General features: G+C 39.8%; 2 protein-coding genes across 3 annotated transcripts in view; one reads left to right on the top strand and one right to left on the bottom strand.

The window, feature by feature from the left end:
• iqgap2 (IQ motif containing GTPase activating protein 2) overlaps positions 1–18,997 on the top strand; it is a 34,890-nt gene that overhangs the window by 14,729 nt on the left and 1,164 nt on the right. The window contains exons 9-38 of one of the 2 annotated variants that reach the window (XM_069178168.1): positions 1,775–1,862; positions 2,054–2,217; positions 2,786–2,873; positions 3,119–3,282; positions 3,437–3,597; positions 4,025–4,149; positions 4,380–4,543; positions 7,988–8,014; positions 8,369–8,459; positions 8,976–9,143; positions 9,256–9,398; positions 9,523–9,693; positions 9,996–10,079; positions 10,283–10,354; positions 10,446–10,515; positions 10,985–11,193; positions 11,370–11,522; positions 11,654–11,817; positions 12,049–12,273; positions 12,610–12,750; positions 13,466–13,550; positions 13,719–13,951; positions 14,799–14,931; positions 15,482–15,584; positions 15,681–15,822; positions 16,772–16,859; positions 17,014–17,226; positions 17,353–17,513; positions 17,691–17,834; positions 18,636–18,744. In XM_069178168.1, the coding sequence (XP_069034269.1) occupies positions 1,775–1,862; positions 2,054–2,217; positions 2,786–2,873; positions 3,119–3,282; positions 3,437–3,597; positions 4,025–4,149; positions 4,380–4,543; positions 7,988–8,014; positions 8,369–8,459; positions 8,976–9,143; positions 9,256–9,398; positions 9,523–9,693; positions 9,996–10,079; positions 10,283–10,354; positions 10,446–10,515; positions 10,985–11,193; positions 11,370–11,522; positions 11,654–11,817; positions 12,049–12,273; positions 12,610–12,750; positions 13,466–13,550; positions 13,719–13,951; positions 14,799–14,931; positions 15,482–15,584; positions 15,681–15,822; positions 16,772–16,859; positions 17,014–17,226; positions 17,353–17,513; positions 17,691–17,834; positions 18,636–18,744 (4,083 nt within the window). The remainder of the gene's footprint in view (positions 1–1,774; positions 1,863–2,053; positions 2,218–2,785; positions 2,874–3,118; positions 3,283–3,436; positions 3,598–4,024; positions 4,150–4,379; positions 4,544–7,987; positions 8,015–8,368; positions 8,460–8,975; positions 9,144–9,255; positions 9,399–9,522; positions 9,694–9,995; positions 10,080–10,282; positions 10,355–10,445; positions 10,516–10,984; positions 11,194–11,369; positions 11,523–11,653; positions 11,818–12,048; positions 12,274–12,609; positions 12,751–13,465; positions 13,551–13,718; positions 13,952–14,798; positions 14,932–15,481; positions 15,585–15,680; positions 15,823–16,771; positions 16,860–17,013; positions 17,227–17,352; positions 17,514–17,690; positions 17,835–18,635; positions 18,745–18,997) is intronic. The other variant, XM_069178169.1, reaches the window with a different exon arrangement.
• f2rl2 (coagulation factor II (thrombin) receptor-like 2) lies at positions 4,539–6,805 on the bottom strand. Its single transcript, XM_069178172.1, has 2 exons — positions 6,594–6,805; positions 4,539–6,176 (listed from the first exon to the last, which is right to left on the bottom strand). The coding sequence occupies exons 1-2, from the start codon at positions 6,655–6,657 to the stop codon at positions 5,137–5,139; spliced, it is 1,104 nt and encodes a 367-aa protein (XP_069034273.1). The 5' UTR covers positions 6,658–6,805; the 3' UTR covers positions 4,539–5,136.

Here is an 18,997-nt window from a genome sequence, read left to right on the forward strand (position 1 = left end):
TTACTACTTGAAGTAATATTGTTCTAAATATTTCAGTCACGCATATCAAGACACACTTGTTGCTTTGGCCCCTTTAGCCTACTTTACTATCAGTAATCTGACAAATATGCAGTATTAGGTTACAGAAAAAAATGGGTGGAAACATGATTATTTGTTATTTGTAAACAAAAAGCAATAATTTGTAAATCACATAAACCAATATTTTATTACAGATAGACTAAAGACAACATATCAAATGTTAAAACTTAGAATTTTTGTTTTGTTTTATGAAGAATATATATACTTATTTTGAATTTGATACCAACAACAGGTCTCAAAAAAGTTGGTACAGGGGCATGTTTACTACTGTTTTGCGTCACTTCTTTTTACAACACTCTAAACGTTGCGGAACTGAGAAGATCAGTTTCTGGAATTTTGGAAGTCAAATGTTGTCCTACTATTGCCTAAAATATAATCTCAGCTGCTCAACAGTTCAGGTTCTCCTTTGTTATATTTTTTATTATAATAATCCGCCAAATATTATAAATTGGAGACTGGTCTGGACTGCCGGCAGACCAGTTTAGTACCCGGACTCTTCTACCAGAGAGCCATGTTGTCATAACACGTGCAGAATGCAGTTTGGCCCAGAGAAGGTGGCGCTGCTTCTGAATCATGTTTATACGTGGTTTCTTCAGTGCAAGGTAGAGTTTAAACCTGCATTTGTGGCTGCAATGATGAACTGTGTTCACGGACAACGATTTTCAGAAGTTTTTCTTACTCCAGACAATGATTTCCACTGCAACATCATGTCTGTTTTTAATGCAGTGCTGCCTGAGGGCCTGAAGATCATGACCATCCAATAATGGTTTTCAGCCTTGTCCCATGTGTACAGAGATTTCTCCGGATTCTCTGAATCTTTTAATGATTTTATGAACCGCAGATCACGAAATCCACAGATTCTTTGCAATTTTCCGTTGAGGAACATTATTCTTAATTTTTTTGCACTATTTTTCCACAGTCAGTGATGAACCTCTCATCATCTTCACTGCTGAGAGACTCGGCCTCTCTTGAAATGCTCTTTTTATACTTAAAAATTGTACTGATCTGTTGCCAATTAACCTAATTAGTTGTGAGATGTTCAATTTGGTGGGTTTTTTTTTTTTCATCTTTACGCAACTTTTCAGTCTTTTGTTGCCCCTCTCCCAACTTTTTCCAGATGTGTTGGTGCAATCAAATTCAAAAAGAGCACATATTTTTTTCATAAAACAATAACATTTCAACATTTGATTAGTTGTCTTTGCTCTAATTGCAATTAAATATGGGTTTATGTGATTTGAAAATCATTGCGTTTTGTTTTTATTTACCTTTTACACAACGTCCCATCTTTTTCGGAAACAGGGTTGTACAACATTTGAGACTGATTGGGTAATTTTCAACTAAATTAATTTGCAAACAACGTAAACTTGACTTGGGCAGGTCATTTATGACTTATAATAACTGTGAGGACTCTGCACTGAGGTCTGAAAGGGGGTGGCCTGCTCTGACTCACTCCACAGGCCATGCCAGCACATTCCAGTGACTGCAGTGTCAGCTGTATTTACCAAACACAAGCCCTCCACACTGTCCGGCATCTCGCCTCCCATTCGCTGTACAAATACTGTACAAACAAGAACTGTCCCTTTTCACCCCAATGTTATAGATAGGAAGAAATTAACATGACCACCTACAAGTAATTTATGCTGTAATGAAAAAATATCAAACAACTATATTTATTTGTCTTTGTCTCCTTCTTTAGCGGTCCTCAGTTGCTACTGAAGAAAGAGATGTTTATGAGGAGCTGCTGACTCAACAGGAAATCCAGAGCTGCATTGACTTTGTCAACAGTAAGGACTTGGCAGTTTTCACCAAAACACTGTCTTGTACCTTGAATACATCTTTGTAGTGTTGGTGGATGTGAACACAGGACATCTGAATATACAGTTGCTTTAGCTTTGTTTCATTGCTTATCCAAAAGACTTCAAATGTAACTACTGCATCACTCAATGATGTTTGTCTTGTTGTCCTCCGTCTCCAGTCCAGTTGGCAGTACGGCAGGTGAATCAAGCAGTGTCAGCCCAGGATGAAGCCGCTCTGTTGGCTGCACTCAGGCTTGAAGCTCTCGCCTTGCTGGGTGTTCAGGAGTCAAACGGCCACTGGTACCTGGAACATTTTACCACCTACTGCCAACATAAACCAAAGGTATATTGAGGCATGGCTCAGTTGTCCACTCGGGGCCTTGGGAGTGAGAGCAACTCTGGTTTTCTTTTCATGCAGCCAGTTAATTGGATTTATTTGCAGATTTTGAAGATCTCAGTGTGTAACCCCCCATTAGACAGCTAAATGAAAAAAATCTGTACTTAGAGATCCTGAGGGTCATAGTTTAAAAAGTACAATTTATAATCCTCTGTGCATGTGAAAATTCATTGAGAGGAACAAATCTGCATTTACATGCCTTACCTATAAAAACACATTTCCAGAGTTGAGGTATTTTTGTCAATGTGTGTGATGTGCTTCATTTTCGAGGTATTGCTGTGAATGCACTGTAGTTTTGTAAGGCTGTTGTGCTGCTTTCCCTTCTCACACTTTGAACATATTCTAACGAAAAACTTCTACTTCCACCCTCAGACACTGAAAAAAAACAAATCACCTGGCATATCTTCAGTTGTAATGAACACCCTGCGCCTCTTTACCCTCCGTAACCCTGCAATAAAGCATGCTGAATAATTATGGGCTCTCATTGATATCTACTGGAATCTATGTGTTGCAGGATGGCGGGAGGACACCGATTCTGGACAAAGAAGAGATTCAGAGAGTTGTCAGCTCTTGCAATGACTTTGCTGAGGCAGAGAAACGAAGTAAGCACCTTTTTCTTTTTTTTTTTACTGACCATGAATGTGTATCAATGCTACTTATTGATCAGTTGAACGTCATGTACCCATAAGTTAGTTTCTCAATACTCACAAAGTATGTCAAGTCCTACTAATTGTTTTTATTAGTAGATAAGATTTGTCTTATCTAGTTTTCATACTGAGAGGGCTCTGGGCAATTGAGTTGAGGTTATCTGCAAAACATGACGATCTGTGATCATTTCCCGAACTAGAACTCGAAGCAGTTGCAGCGATCAATAGAGCCATTCGTCTTGGCAACGCTGCGGAGACGGTGGAGGAGCTGGTGAACCCGGAGGCACGGCTGCCAATCGTCTACCAAACTGCTGCCAACCTGTACCAGGCTGAGCTCTTCAGTCTGCAGCTACAAGGGGGGCGGGTGAGACATCATGTTTCAAACTTTGACTCTGGACACACATGCTGATAAAGATATGCTTACAGGTAGCGGGAAGGTCAGTGCTTTGAAATATACTGCGGTTAAATGTCCCTTCATTTTTTTTATTTTTTTTATCTTGGGACTTTATGTTTGTTAGTCTGGATTGAGCCACGAGGAGCTGAGTGTAGCTGTGGAGATGCTGTCAGCTGTAGCAATGCTGAACGAGGTGCTGGACACCAAAGAACCCCAGGCTGTGATTGAGCAACTAACAGACTCTCCTCTGGGCTTCACCAACATAGACCAAGACAACCTCAACAGGTAAGAAGGCTGCAGGACAGATAGATATCAGAAGATATCAGTGCAAAAAAAAAAAAGTGTTGGGAACATCAGCTATATGTGTAACATTGATTAACAGGTTGAGGATTATAAATTAAGGTTTCTCTTTTGGCAACAAGACGCCACACTTTGCCATTTCCATTGGAGCCACTCTATAGCTACATTTTCCACCCTGATTTTGCATCTGCTAATTGACGCTATTGATTACTGTTTTGTTGATGCTGTAATATTACAGAAGTTAAATTGGTTGCATGTTTACAAAGAATATTACATAAAAAAATACAAGCTCCAGGAATTATATCTTTGCATGAAGGTCTCCAGTTTTGTACAGCAGGGTGGGCCACTGAGTAGCAATTTTAATTTGATGTCACTAAACATTTTTGAAACCCTCCATGACACTCTTCCTCAGGTATGCGGACATGCTTATAAAACAGCGAATTGAGGCTCTTGCAGAGGGTCAAGAATTTCTCACCTGGAATGATGTTCAGAAATGCATCGACACAGTCAACGTTCAGGTCCATGAAGAACATGAACGTAAGAAAGTCTTGTTTACAAAGTGTAGCATGTGCTTTGTCCTGTGCAACTCATGGACTCATGACACAATTAATCAATCTCAGTAAAATGGCTTTAAGCCAACAGTTCCCAAATCATCATTTAAAACCTCAAAAAAGGTTATTCGGTGTTCAGTAAGAATTTACCTGCAATAAATGAAACCCGTTGACTGATCTTAACTTGACTGAGAGGTTTCTTTCCACCTCCACCAGGTATCATAGCTATAGCTGAGATCAATGAGGCACTTAACTCCGGTGATCATCAGCAGACGCTTGCAGCCCTTCTCCTACCTACAGCCAAGTTGACGGGGGTGAACCCAGCCACAGCCAAACATTACCATGATGTCCTACAATATACCAAACAGCTTCTCTGCCAGGTAAAACATTTTGTTTCATTTATTTAGCATTTGTTAAAAAAAAAAAAAAAATGCTCGCACCTTTTACATTTCTCAAAGTGTAACACAGGAAAAAGCCTTTTTTTTTTTTTTTTTTTTTTAAACCACATGCCATAACTTTGTGTAACTTTTGTACTGTGGCATCTCATCCCTAAAATGACTTCATACAAATCTGCATTACTTCTTCTTGATATAAAACCTTAAATTAAAAACTGGAAGAACAGGAGTAGATATCAATATACGTATTGTCTATTTCTGGATTTCATTCTCCTTTAACAAAATGTTGTAGTCGTTAACGTGCTTTGACTCACCAGGCTGACAGTTTCTCAGTCTGCGAATTTGCTGGGTGTACATAATACGTCCGTAAAGGTTTCACATTTTGCATTTTTCCGATACTGTTAAAAGACTTCGTGTCACAACATTGTTATTGTTTTGCAAATAACATAGATTACCCAGTTAAATTTACAGTGTCTGGTCTCAAATCTCACATCCTTATTTCTTGTGCCTCCCTGCTGTGTCCCAACAATGGTCTCGCAAGGAGATGCTCTTTTTTTTTTGTACACAGAGTTCCAGTCTCATGTCATAACTGTTGGTCTCTGAGGTATCCCGCGGAGGGAGATGAATTGTAGTTCTGAGGTAGCCGTCTTAGAAATGAGCATGAACAGGAAAGGATCCAGACAACTGTGGAAACAGCAGAGACACACCGCTACTCTATAGTATCCATACAGTCTGTCGTCCCCACTGGAAAACAGGCGGATGTAGTGTGCGAAATGCAGGATGCCGCTGGGCAAGAAACACACCACAAAGATGATGAAAACCAGAGTACTGACCCTGATAAACGGTCTCCAGTCACAAGCACGTTGTCCTAGGTGGTAAACCACAGCCGTGTGGGAATAGATGCAAATCAGGAAGGGTATTATGAAGCCCAGAAAAACCAGCATCAGCCTGTATGGCACCAGCGGGGAATGGGATTTTTCTTCTAGGGGAAGTACATCATGGCAGGTGGTGATGCCCAGCTGGGTAACCTGGAAGGTCTGCTTGACCAGGAGCTCAGGTGTGATAGCAGCCGCGAACAGGAACCATACAACCAAACTCGCCCACACGGCCAGCAGCGTTTTAGACAGCCTTCTGTACAAGAATGGTTTGACCACAGCCAGGTAGCGCTTCAGACTGATGCACGCAATGGTCTGAGCTGAACAGTAAACATTTCCATAAAACAAAGCTGTAATAAGCCTGCAGGAAATTTCCCCAAATATCCAGTTGTTTCCGTTGAAGTGGTAGTGAACACGCAGTGCGAGAGAAAGCAGGAGCAGCAGGTCAGACAAGGCCAGGTTCAAATAAAGAAGCACTGTGGACAGGGACTTTGCTCTGAGTCGGACTCTAAGGAAGGCCAGGATGTAGGCGTTGGAGGGGATGCCCACCAGCATGGCCAGGATATACGATGAGGGGATGACCCAGGTGCTGAGCACCCCTGTGGTATACGCTGTCACTGGGTCCTCTGGGTTCACATACAGCCGAGGGTCCGTGCTGGAGGCCGTGAGATTTAGTTTGTGCATTAACCCCTTGAACGTTTTTGGTATTGCTCTTGTTTGATTATTAGTTTTGGTCCTGTTCCCTGTAATAAATAGAAAAAACAATATTTATGGCATTAAACCAACTTTTGTTAAATAAAAGAACATTTGAAACCACAATACAAAAGAAAATAGTGAACCACGTTTTCTATTGTTCTGCTGTTTTATTTTCATCTAAAGAATTTTTTTTTTTTTTACAAAGCAAATACATTTTTAATCCCAAGTGTATACAGTTTTCAATGTCTTAATGCCAATATTATTAATTTTGGATTTTATATTGTTATTACACTACAGTGGTTAAATCTGTGTTTTGTAAGTTCGATTTTAGGAAATGAGGCCTCACTCAGTTTGTTTTCCAAAACGTTTCAAAAGTCTAAACATGAATATCTAAATCTGTAGCTCTTCCTTATAAAACAAATCTAGTTAATCCTTTTGATAATCTTCTCTTTTCATAAACTTACCATCATGTTGACTGATCTGCACTGCCATCAAACAAATGAGTAGTCCCGGCATGAGGTCAGCCATGTCACCTTTAAGTCTATATCCAAAAGTTTTAAAGGTTACTTTTCTTCAACCCTCTCAGTTTTGCTTCTTTTCAGGAGTTGTCCACTGGTGAAATTTTCTGTTTTGCATCTTTGCAGCGCAACAGTAGAGCTGATACCGATGCGTGCTCAAGCTCAGCTTCCCGTTAGTATGTGAGGGACGCTTATGTGAGCATGTTTCCTGCCCAGGCTTGAAAACTGAATTCCCTTCTGTCTACGTCAGTAACTGCCCTGTGACTCACTGGGGCGGAGGGAAGCTGTTTGATGGTTTATCAACAGCTTTGATCCATAAACAAATTAGTCTTAGAAGTAATTTGTATAGTAGGTTTAAGTTATTTAGGGGTTTTGGTATGAAAATGTATTTGGTTTTTGGTAATGGAATGGAAGAATCACTGCTGTAATTAATGTGGGATATAGGACGCTTCTGCTTGAAAATGAATGCTACTCTAACGCTCGTGCATCATATAGCAATTCGATCATGAATATATTATGGGAACTGGATCATGTGTTTTAAGATAGTAACCATTCATTTCAGTGAAGTTGCTTTCCCTCGTTCTTTTCTCTTTACTGTTCACGATCCAGGCGCATTAATGTGTCTGATTTACACCTTAAACTTTACACTGAAATTATATCAAACGCAAAACAAAAGTTTCTTTTGAAACTAACAACTGGAAATGAAATGCAGATACAAAGAAGAACACTACTTTCTGACTGCTTCGTGTGTTTTTTTTTAATGGTACTTCCTTCCTAATAGTCAAGGATGTAGCCAGAGTTCTCTAAAATTAGCCTGAGAACAATCAGGCTGAATAAACATTGTTTGTGCTAGTTGTGATGTTACACTGGTAGTGTTTTTAAGTGTGAACGAGGATATGTTTGTTGGATTATTCAATTTTATTCATAAAGCACCAAATCGGATCACAAGTCAGGGTGCTTAGCATAGTACAGTCAAGATATTACAAGATTATAGAAGGAAACACACTAATTCAGCAATTCCCACATGAGCAGCATGTGAAGACAGTAGGGAGGGAAAAAAAAAAAAATTTAACAGGAAGAAACCTTCAACAGAAGCAGATTTAGAGGCAGGATCGACAGATTGGGGTAAGGGGAGAACGAACAGAGAAAAGATCAGCACAAAAAGACGGCAAACAAAATACTGGCAGCTCTGGAGGCAGAGATACCTGCAGAAAGGTACAGGGAGAGAAGACCGACAGGAAAAAGCACAAACTCTGGGACAGGGAAGACTCCAACTTAATGACATGCAATAAGAGCATCTGTTCTCAACAATTACTGATATTTGTTTATCTTTTTCTTAGATGTTACCTCTGGACACAGGGGAAATGGTACTGTCTGTTAATTGCTGTTGCTCTAATAGCACAAGCTTGTGTAGTGTAGTGTTGTGTAATCAGTGTGGCCATGAAGTTCTACTGCTGTAGAGAAAAATACTGCTCCTACTTCTTTACACAAACTCTCCATAATCCAAACTTGATGAATTGGCATGAACTACATGTACTATAATGATTTTCTAACCTTGTACATTGAATGTTGAACTCAAATTGCTTCAACAGATTTCTTGACTTAATATCAAGTTAGTGTTGTGTGGAGATGCATGGGGAGAGTTTTGTGTCCCGAGATGTGGTTTGAGCTCTTCCTTGTGAAAAGAAGAGACGTGATCGCGTGCTTTTACCTGATTGCAGAGCTCTGGTGATGAATCTGCAGTGCTGTGGCTGGACCAAATCCAAGAGGCCATACGAACAGCCAACCAGGATGAAGAGGAGGCTCTCGCATGTATGTTCCCAGAGCTGTAATACACTCTTCCACTTTAAACAATTAGTGAATAATTATTATCATAGGACTAGCACATAGAATACCAGAATACTTAAATCAGCACTCGGTTGTTTTCAGTATTGCCTTGATACATTATAGATACACTGGCACAAGTATTACGACTTGTTTTTGTTGCGTTACTGAAGCAGACATGTACATGAGCTCCTCTGCTGTCCAGCCGTAAAGTGTTAGTGTATTTGACATCAAAATAATGTTATGACTTTGCTTTTTGGTACACGTTATATATTAAATACAACTTTGCAAAAAAAAAACAACAAACATTTTGATGGGTATAACATCCTCTTCAGTTAGATATTGATATTGTAATGTAGACGCTATGCGTGTTAATACTGTCATCATGTCTATATTTTTATATTCACCACAGCCTCATTGCTTCTTCTGATGTGTTCCACTTGCTGTTTTTTACGCTGCTGTTTTTCATATTTGAATCAACAATTTCTTTCTTGGCGTTGCTAGTGGCTGGAGCTGTAGCTGATATCAACAGGATGGTGGCAGAGGGGGACCCCCAAAATACATTGGAGGCTTTGCAGGCTCCCAGTGCAGGAGTGAGAGCAGTGCTGCCTGAGTGTGCTGACATATACCAGGATGAACTGGTGCAGATAAAGTCAAGCAGCGCTTCTATAGGTAACTTTATAAACAAATATCTCCAGTAAGGATGTTATGTTTGAGAAATGGATTTAGTCGAGTTGGTTTGATGTTCACGGTGTCTAAAGGAGTACTTTCTGCTTTCTTCCAGGCAGCACTGATAGTGTGTGGGTAAAACACTGCATCAAGGACAGATATGACTATTACTATAACCTGCAGACTGGACAGGGCACCTGGGAGGAGCCTGAAGGATTTGAACACAATGGTAGTCAGCTCAGTAAAGATGACATCCAGGTACTACTCCATGATATATTGTTGCGTTAAGATGGTTTTAGTGAGATTCATTTTAAAAGGTACTTTTCCTTTTAAACAATCAATAATCTCACTTTTGTGGGACTAACATGACTTTCTCCCTCAGACTGTCATCAGCTGTGTGACTGTAGAATACAACAGGGAACAGTTATGGCTGGCCAACGAGTCATTCGTGACTCAGCTGCAGGCGAAGATCAGAGGTTACCTGGTCAGAAAAAAGCACGGCCGAAGAATGGAGTACCTGAGTCAGCAGGAATCGCACGTGGTCAAATTGCAGGTAGTGTATGGCAGGTAGTGTTGGTGAATGCTGCAATAATAAATCAACAGAGTCAAATGAAAACGGGAACATTTACACGAGATAACAAACAGTGAAATCCCTGTATATTCTTTAATTGCATAATTTGTAGAAGAAAATCCTAAACCAGGAAAAGCCAATATAATATTTAGAACACAGACATCTAAGAGTATTATCGTCTATTCAAGTGTTATAATCTCTGCCCACTGATGTCATTGATGTAAAACACGCATCTTGTCACACGTACAAACATTTTTGACCTTACCTTTTCCTTTCTTTTGCAGGCTGGCTGGAAAGGTTACAAACAGAGGAAAATTTACACGGAGAGGATGAATTTGCTTCAGAAAAATGTTGATTCTGTTGTCAAGGTAATGAATTGTTTTTATTAAAAAAAAATTAAAAAAAAGAATCTGTAAAAATGTACAAAAGCTTTATCAGCACTCTCTGGAAATGATCAGTGACAAACAAAAATAACCACGGTAACTGGGGTTTGTAAACACTTTGCTTGTGACTGACATTAACAACATAGCTGCCGTATCAAAGACCTGACAGAAAACACTGATGTTTTTAGATCCAGTCTCTGGTGAAAATGTGGAAAGCAAAACGGAAATACAACCAGAGGCAGCAGTTCTTCAAAGATCATGTACGTAAAACTTCATTTAGTCCACATAACTGCGCTGGATTTCTATTCTTTTGTCCCCCAGGCTGTTTAAAACTGTTTTCTTTACATCTAGGAAAAAGAAATTGTAAAAATCCAGGCTTTTCTAAAGGCAAACAAAGCCAGAGATGACTACAGAACACTAAGTGAGTCAATAAGTCATTTTATACTCCTGCAGTTAGAGCTGAGCTATTTTGATGTAATATCATTATTGTAGTTTGAGACAAGTAAGAGACTGAAATTTTGGTTATGGTCATATTTTGCACTGTTTTCCTGGTTTTGAAGGATGTATTATAGTGAGGCATCACTAATCTTTAAACTTTGGTGAGTGTGGTATCTCTGCTAGCTTAGTCATTATTTCACACATTTTATCACTTTACAAAACATTTCTTAGTCTATATATGTGATATGAGCATCATTTCCAAATTATAGCTAGTATTCTGATTTATTTGATGATATTTAGGCCAAAAATGCTTTGATATATGATTTTTGTATGAATTACTCAGCCCATAATAGACACGTAATATGTGATTAAGAAATTGCAAAAACAGTATCTTTACATGTGTATATTAAAGACCAGTGCTTTTGCTGACTTTCTTATGTGCCAAATTGTAGCTGGGGCCAAGGATCCTCCCTTGTCAGTGGTGCGTAAATTTGTCCACTTGTTGGAGCAGAGCTCCCTGGATCTACAGGAAGAGCAGGAAGTGACACGACTTAGGGAGGAAGTCGTCACAAAGATTCGCTCCAATCAGCAGATGGAGAAGGACTTGAACCTGATGGACATAAAAATTGGACTGCTGGTGAAGAACAGGATCACTCTGCAGGTTGGCGACGCTTGTAATTTGAATGTTCAAGGAAGTGAAAGTTATACCACAGTACATCATACATCGTCTGATAATGCCAAGTTTAATGTACTTAAGTCTAATAAAAGTTGTGTGATTAAGATTTTATCTAGTCTTGCCGGTGTTCCTAATTAATTTGATAATTGCTTCTTTAAAAGGATGTCGTGTCCCATAATAAGAAGATGAAGAACAAGAAAAGTAAGGCGAGTAAAGATGACCTGACTGCAGGAGACAGACTGGGTATTAAAGGCCTGAGTAAAGGCAAAAGAAGGAAACTGGAAGCCTACCAACATCTCTTTTACCGGCTGCAGGTATTACAGAAATATGTCTTGCTGTACCTCGTCGACCCCAACTTAAATCTACACTGTTCAAAATGACCATATCCAGGTCCAGTTGCAGATGCACATTACTCTCCTCCGCTCCTCTCTTCCCTCCCCTTCAGACCAATCCGTCCCACCTGGCTAAGCTGATCTTTCAGATGCCCCAAAACAAATCCACTAAGTTCATGGACACTGTGATCTTCACCTTGTACAACTATGCCTCCAACCAAAGAGAAGAGTACCTGCTGCTTAAACTCTTTAAGACTGCTCTGGAAGAAGAAATCAAGTGAGAAGTGCAGCTCTGAACATGACAGTACCATAATCTCTAGTCCGCCATACCTAGTCTACGCTTAGTGACTGTTGTAGTAATGGAATGGTTATAATGTGCAGTATTTACAGAAAATAAGGGCCTGTAAGATCTTTTGAGAGTTCATGGGAATTGCCTGTACAGTATATTTTGTTTTGTTGTTCGGATGACACGACTGATCTCCTGTACCATCTTCTCTACGTCCTTCAGTTCTAAGGTGGACCAGATCCAGGACATAGTGACGGGCAACCCAACAGTCATCAAGATGGTGGTGAGCTTCAACAGAGGTGCACGTGGTCACAACACCCTCAGACAGCTGCTTGCGCCGGTGGTCAAAGAAATCATTGAGGACAAGGATTTAGGCATCAACACCAACCCTGTGGATGTGTACAAAGCCTGGGTCAACCAGCTGGAGATGGCTACTGGAGAGGCCAGGTAGTGGCAAATACAGTCTATGACAATACTGCCAACAGAGTTTGTTGTCCTTTGTATGGTCCAAGCTTTTGTCTATAGATTTTGGTCTGATATACATCACATGCTGAGTGGTCAGTTGTGTTGACTTTGTCGCCTTTCTTTTCGTGTTTTAAAATTTTTTTTTCTCTCTTTTGGGAACTCATTCTTCACTCATTTAATGAACTGAGCTGAAACACACCACTTTATAACTGCATTTTCATGTAACCAGGGATGCTCAACACTAAAAATGAATGTGGAAAACTGAAAACAATGAGCCTACATGTAGATAAATGTTTGCCTACTTTTACTGTCCCTCAGCAAGCTGCCTTATGAAGTGACTCCGGAGCAGGCCATGTCACATGAGGAAGTTCGCACCAGGCTGCAGGCCTCCAGTCTGGCGCTTCGGACTGCTACTGATAAGGTCTTGAACTCCATTGTGTCCTCGTTGGATAATATCCCGTAAGTTTAAGGACCTGTTTAGTGTCAATTTCCTTTGTGTTCTCTGTGACAGGTTTGCTCATCAGTGCTTGTGCATATTGTTTAGCTCTCATTGCTTAAAGTCTTTTCCTCCTTTATATTAAAATTTCTGTTTTCATATTTTGCTGTTTTTTTTTATTTTTATTGTATTTTCTATTCTCTGATTAAAGATCTATCTCGTGTCTTTAGATCAGGACTTCCATAATTTTAATGAAATGGGTCTAGACGACATGATCACGTGCTGTGGCATGTCCTCTGGGACTCATTTTGCTTGTTAAGGTTCAGCTGCTTTTTACAACATGACTATTTATTCCTAATCATAACTATGGTGCAAGTAGTTGATCAGTTGTTTGTGACTTGAGCTCTACATGTGACATAAATATCCATCTTTTTATCATTTCTTTAATTAAAAAAAACACTAATACAACACTCATTTCACAAAATTCTGAAAACTGTTTATCCCACTAGGTGGTGCTGCTTTACAGTTTGATTATGCTGAAAGCGTCTAGAAAAAGTAGAAATACATATGATTTGACACACAAACTCACCAGTACTTGCTGTCATTAATGCAGTTATTGATTTCTCAAATACAACATAGTCTTTTCATCGTAAACTTGTTTTATTATTTGCCATGTCGCATGTGAATGCATGTTCTGTGTTTTGACATCCTATCAAATGTTTTTTGTTTTGCATGCAGTTATGGCATGAGATACATAGCAAAAATTCTGAAGAACAGCCTCCACGAAAAGTTTCCAGATGCGTCGGAAGACGAGCTGTTGAAGGTAGAAGCCCTCAAATGCATAAATGTGTTTTTTTTGTGTATTCCATTAAAACATTACGGTAAACATTCAGTCCTCTCCACATGCTCGATTATTGTGAGCGTGCCGAGGTGAGAGATTTATTTTGATAAAATGTTTCAATAATTTGTTCCCTTTTATTTTTCATGTCAGATTGTAGGAAACCTGCTGTACTACCGCTACATGAACCCAGCCATCGTGGCACCCGATGGCTTCGACATCATCGACATGTCGGCAGGAGGGCAGCTTCATCTTGACCAGCGTCGCAACCTGGGATCTGTGGCAAAGATGCTCCAGCATGCTGCCGCCAATAAGCTGTTTGAGGGCGAGAATGCGCATATGACACCAATGAACACCTACATATCTCAGACATATGAGAAGTTTAGGTGAGAAATAGGAACGTGGCAAAAATGTCATGCTGTGTAGACGGAACAAAATATTCTCTTAAAACCTGAATTTGTGTGTCAAAATGTTTTCAACAACAAGTAGTCAATTAATCGATTTAGCCGATTGACAGAAAAGGCCAATTATTCTCATAATTGGCTGTTTTGAGTCACTTTTTTGATGAAAAATTGCTGAAGTTATCTGATTCGATCTTCTAAAATGTGAATATTTTCTGGTTCTTTTAGTCTTCTTTAAGAAAAACGGAATGTTATTTTGGTTGTGAACCGCACATTGGAACAAAACAAGAGATTTTAGCCTGCACTTTGGGTTTTGGGAAGCACTGGGTGCCATTTTTCTAAATTTTCTGGCATTTTAAAGACCAAACAACTAATTTGTTAATTGAGAAAAAAAATAAAAATAAACAACAGATAAATCAATAATGAAAAAGTAGTTATTCGCAGAAGAAATTTCCCTCCAGTTACAAAGTCAACGCTCGGGTAGTGGGGTTAAGCTGACGAGGTAGAAAAAGAGGTAATCCTGGCAAGAGAAGAGGCTTTACATGCTGTGTCAGCAGTTGGGAGATACGTGTCCACATCAATCAACTAAACTCCACACAGACTTGTACAAGACAAAGGCTGAGCCAGTACATGTGCTGTTATCTGCCTTGTTTTGCCAAAGTGAGTGACAAATCATTCCTGGAAAACCACATAAACCTCTGTATGAACATCTGACCTTGTCACGTCAAAGAAAATTCCCTTTATGTTCAGTGTGATTTTTGGTAATGCTTTCTGTCAGTATTTGAGGTTCATTGACCGACAACCAATAACGAGTGATATTCTTGTCTTTCAGGTTATTTTTCCAGTCGGCATGTGACGTCCCTGAACCTGAGGAGAAGTTTAATATTGACGAATACTCCGACATGGTGACCTTGAGCAAACCTATCATCTACATCTCAATAGAGGAGATCATCAACACCCACTCGGTAAACTCTTAACAAAATGAGCAAATCTTTCCTGCAGATTCTCATTAGCGACTCGGGATGCAGTTCAAGTCTACGTAAAAATAACATCAGCTCTATTGCATGCTGTTTCATGGTGTTTTTTTTGTTTTTTTTAATGTCAGCTCACCTTTTTTGTCACATGCACAAAGTGTTGGAGGTGTAAGTATTACAATCATAACTAATTTGATCTGCTGGGAATTTCTCCTTTTCTGCCAGCAAACTAAATTTCAAGGTTTCTTTTTTCAAACAAATGTGAAAATTACAACTAAACAAATACACACTCGGTTAAGAGACAGTTCTCATCGTGCCCTCTGTTATTAGGAAACCTCATCATCCCCCTTTTTTTTTTTTTTTTTTTTTTTTTTTAAGGTTCAGCAAGAAAGAATCAGTTTAACTTAAGATGACTCTTGGCACCTGTGACCCATTAATTGGCTCTGTTGTTTCTCTGTGGCTAAATCCATCAAGGTTTTTATAATATAACAATGTTTTCAGTGACTAATAGCAGTAAATAACTCCGTCTGTGTTCGTTCAGCTCCTTTTGGAACATCTGGAGGCCATTTCTCCAGACCACAATGACCTGCTGCACGAGCTGCTGCAGGACCTCGGAGAAGTCCCTGATGTGGAAGCATTGCTTGGTACTGTCGAGCACTTTCATTCATGCTAATCACAATTTAATCACCAGCTGCGCATGGCATATTTATGATTTTACCTGCTGCGCTGCTTTATTTCAGGCGAAGGAGCTGCAGATCCAAACGACTCCAACAGAGAGAGCGCTCTGAGCCAGCTGGCAAAGACGGAGATCTCCCTCACCCTAACCAGCAAGTTTGAGCTGCTGGAAGGGGAGGACAGGGACTTGAAGACTGTCGTTACAAAGTAGGTTTGATGATTGCAGAATGCTAAAACTAAAACTGTATGCAAAGCCTGTTGTCAGACGTGTCCAGTAACACAATTTGAAGATGCAATCAACTGAATACCAGGGTGAGAATTAAGAAATGATCCGGATTCAGGTGAACCTTGTAAAACTATGACAGAGTCGCACGTATTCAGAAGGACTCGGTGTAGAGTTTGGGATTGTTATGAATGCAGTGTGATGCACTGCACTTAACCCTGCTTCACACGGTGCGTTTCTCCGTGACTATCACTCCGTTCCATATCTCTGTTGTCTTTCCTGCTCTTCTATCACATCCTGTCCAAAAAGGAAGCGGTTCTGTGGTCCGCGTTATCACACCTATAAACATGTTTCCGTCTGGAACACTTTCTCAAATGAGGCTGCATTAACAGTGTCTGACTCGTCTTTCTTTTCTTGCATTTACAGCACTTAAGTAGTGAAATAAATGTGAATGCGGAGTTGATTTATGTGTACGTGTCATCTAAATTTGCTAACAATTCCATGCCTATTATAGGAATACAGTCTTGAACATTGGACAAAATAACAAAACTGTTTTGTTGTTCTTCCAATTTACCACCAAGTTTTATCGCAATCTCTTTAGTACTTTTTGAGGAAACTGGATACGTGTTCAAATATAACCTTCATGATGAAGGTAAAGCAGATAATAGGAGGTGGTGTTACATATGTTGGAGTATAAAATGTGGGTGTGATCAAGGTATATGGAATATTTCCCCCAAAAAATGTTGTATATATTTGAAGGTTGGGAATTATTATTTCGTTCTGCCAATGAAAATGGATTTGTTCTTGGTGGCGTGTTACTTGTCAGGATGCCAACAACCACAGCTTCATGTGTTTTTGATTTGGTGACTTCAAACCTGAACTGAAATCAAGAGAGATCTCTCAGTTGTTGTTTTTTTTCTGTGTCTGCATCAGGACTAAAAAGCTAATAGTCGATGTGATTTGGATTCAACACGGAGAAACATTGCCTGAAATTCTTGAAACCCCAGCCAATGTGCTACAGGTGACTTCTTTTAATATTATTTCCCCTTACCCACTGGCCCAACGGCCACCTTTTATTTAGCAAAGCAACATGTGTAATCATTTCACTTTGGATTTGCGCTTGCAACATAATGTGATAACTAATGTGTACACTTCTAAAATGACTGTTCCTGTAGGAATCAGAGCACACTAAGCTTGTAGAGCGCCGGGCAGTCCAGGATGCTCAGACACCAGAGGGTCTGAAGAGCAGCCCAGCAGTCTTGGAGGACAGCCAGCTGCCTCTCGAGCAGAAGAAGAGGAAGATCACGAGGAACCTCCGTAACCTGGAGCAGGCTGGCCTCGTCACTGCAAGTAACGCATTCCAGGACCTCATCAACGACATATCAAAGGTTCATAAGCAGCTCTTTTTTTTTCTTTCTCCCCCACATCTAAAATTTGCACGCCTTCCGTGTTAACTTCTGAGCAGTCTGCCGGCTTCTACGTTTGTAAGTGCATCTAAAACCTGTAATTGACAGGACATTCGCTACCAGAGACGCTACAGACAGAGAAGGAAGGCTGAGCTCGTGAAGCTCCAGCAGACTCTGACTGCACTCAATTCAAAAACTGCGTTCTACCAGGAACAGATGAACTACTATGATACCTACATCAAGACTTGTCTGGATAACCTCAACCGGAAGTGAGTTGTACCTTCATTTCTTACTCCCTCTCAGGATCAAGACTTCTACTGCACGATTCCTTTCACTATTTGAGGATATCTATTGTCTCCTTGCGTTCTGTCATTTGTGTGGATTGTTTGATGGATGCAACATTATTTCTCGTGATTTTACATCATGTGACTTTTTGGTTTTTCCAGGAATTCACGCCGATCTATAAAACTGGACAGCAAAGGAGACGATAAGGGCAGCAAGAAGTCGAAGGCCCATTCTCTAAAGTACACTGGAGCGAGGCTGCATGAGAAGGGAGTCATCCTGGAGATTGAAGGTCTTCAGACAAACCAGTGAGTTGAGTTGTTCACCTGTTGTTCTCTTTAGCACTGCTCCAACACCACCTGTAATTAAGTTTTTGAGATTTTTGATTGAAGTCTGCATGATCAAATCAGTTCCTTTTAACCAACGTCCTTGTTGCAAATTAGTGTGTATCATCTTAAAATGTTGGTCAAAAGTTAACCACCCTATCATGAGTAAGACAGAACAGTTTCCTAGTCTGCATTTAGTGCTAGCAGGGTCACTGTGACCTCACAAAACATGTGTGTGGCTATAAATCAAGATTTAATCTGCTAATAATGACAACATTTCACACAAATGCCTTGTAGCTGATAGAATGATGAAGTGATAAAAAAAAAATAAAAAAAAGTTCTGTCCATGATTCAACACCATAACTCAGAAACAGAAGGGGAAACTGTGACCACATATTACCTTTTGGTCAGATACTGAATTGGTGACACTATTCTTGGGTGTCCACCTTGAAACTGTGGTGATTGTAAAGATCTTCTTTGCTGTTGGCTTGAAGATGTGTATAAGGCATTCCATGTTTTACAATTTGTAGCTTCTTTGCTGCATTGTTCATATTTGAAGCATTGTATACTGTCATGGCCACAACTTTGTGCCTTAAAATGTGAAGCTAAGTCACCCTTTCGACTAATTTACTACGAATGCACAGCTCGAGTCTGTCAACACAGATTCAATTAGGTGATTTGATATTGTATTTGGAAAAGTACAAATTTCAAAATCATCTATAATTTTCAAAACAACTCTCTCATGTGTCCTGTTTGTCACTTTTATTGTCTTTCATCTCTCAGGTTCAAAAATGTCATGTTCGACATTTCGCCTACTGAGGAAGTTGGAGATTTTGAGGTGAAGGCCAAGTTTATGGGTGTTGAGATGGAAAAAGTCCAGCTTCATTTCCAGGTAAATATTTCCCAAGTGCGTCAGAATTTCATGAAATAAAGCCGCTCACTAGTCAGCACTGAACTGATGACAGATGGCTGTATTTCCTCTTCCCCTCATTGGACTGCTGGCAGTTATTATCATAGAAATAAAGCCAAAATGACCCATGTCTGACTACAATAATGGAGACATTTAGTGATGAACAACACTGTGTATGTAATGAATGTGAAAACATTATTCTATATATATACACAGCACACAGTGTTTAAATATG

Source organism: Embiotoca jacksoni, unplaced genomic scaffold, assembly GCF_022577435.1.
Source record: "Embiotoca jacksoni isolate LCO1_2020_lvr unplaced genomic scaffold, fEmbJac1.0.p SCAF_8, whole genome shotgun sequence".
NCBI classification, from domain to species: Eukaryota; Metazoa; Chordata; class Actinopteri; family Embiotocidae; genus Embiotoca; species Embiotoca jacksoni.

Excerpts from the sequence above, each read along its gene's own strand:
- f2rl2 (XM_069178172.1), bottom strand. The coding sequence starts at position 6,657 with ATGGCTGACCTCATGCCGGGACTACTCATTTGTTTGATGGCAGTGCAG. Across the intron at positions 6,177-6,593 it reads GCAGATCAGTCAACATGATG|GGAACAGGACCAAAACTAAT; the intron begins GTAAGTTTATGA and ends TATTTATTACAG.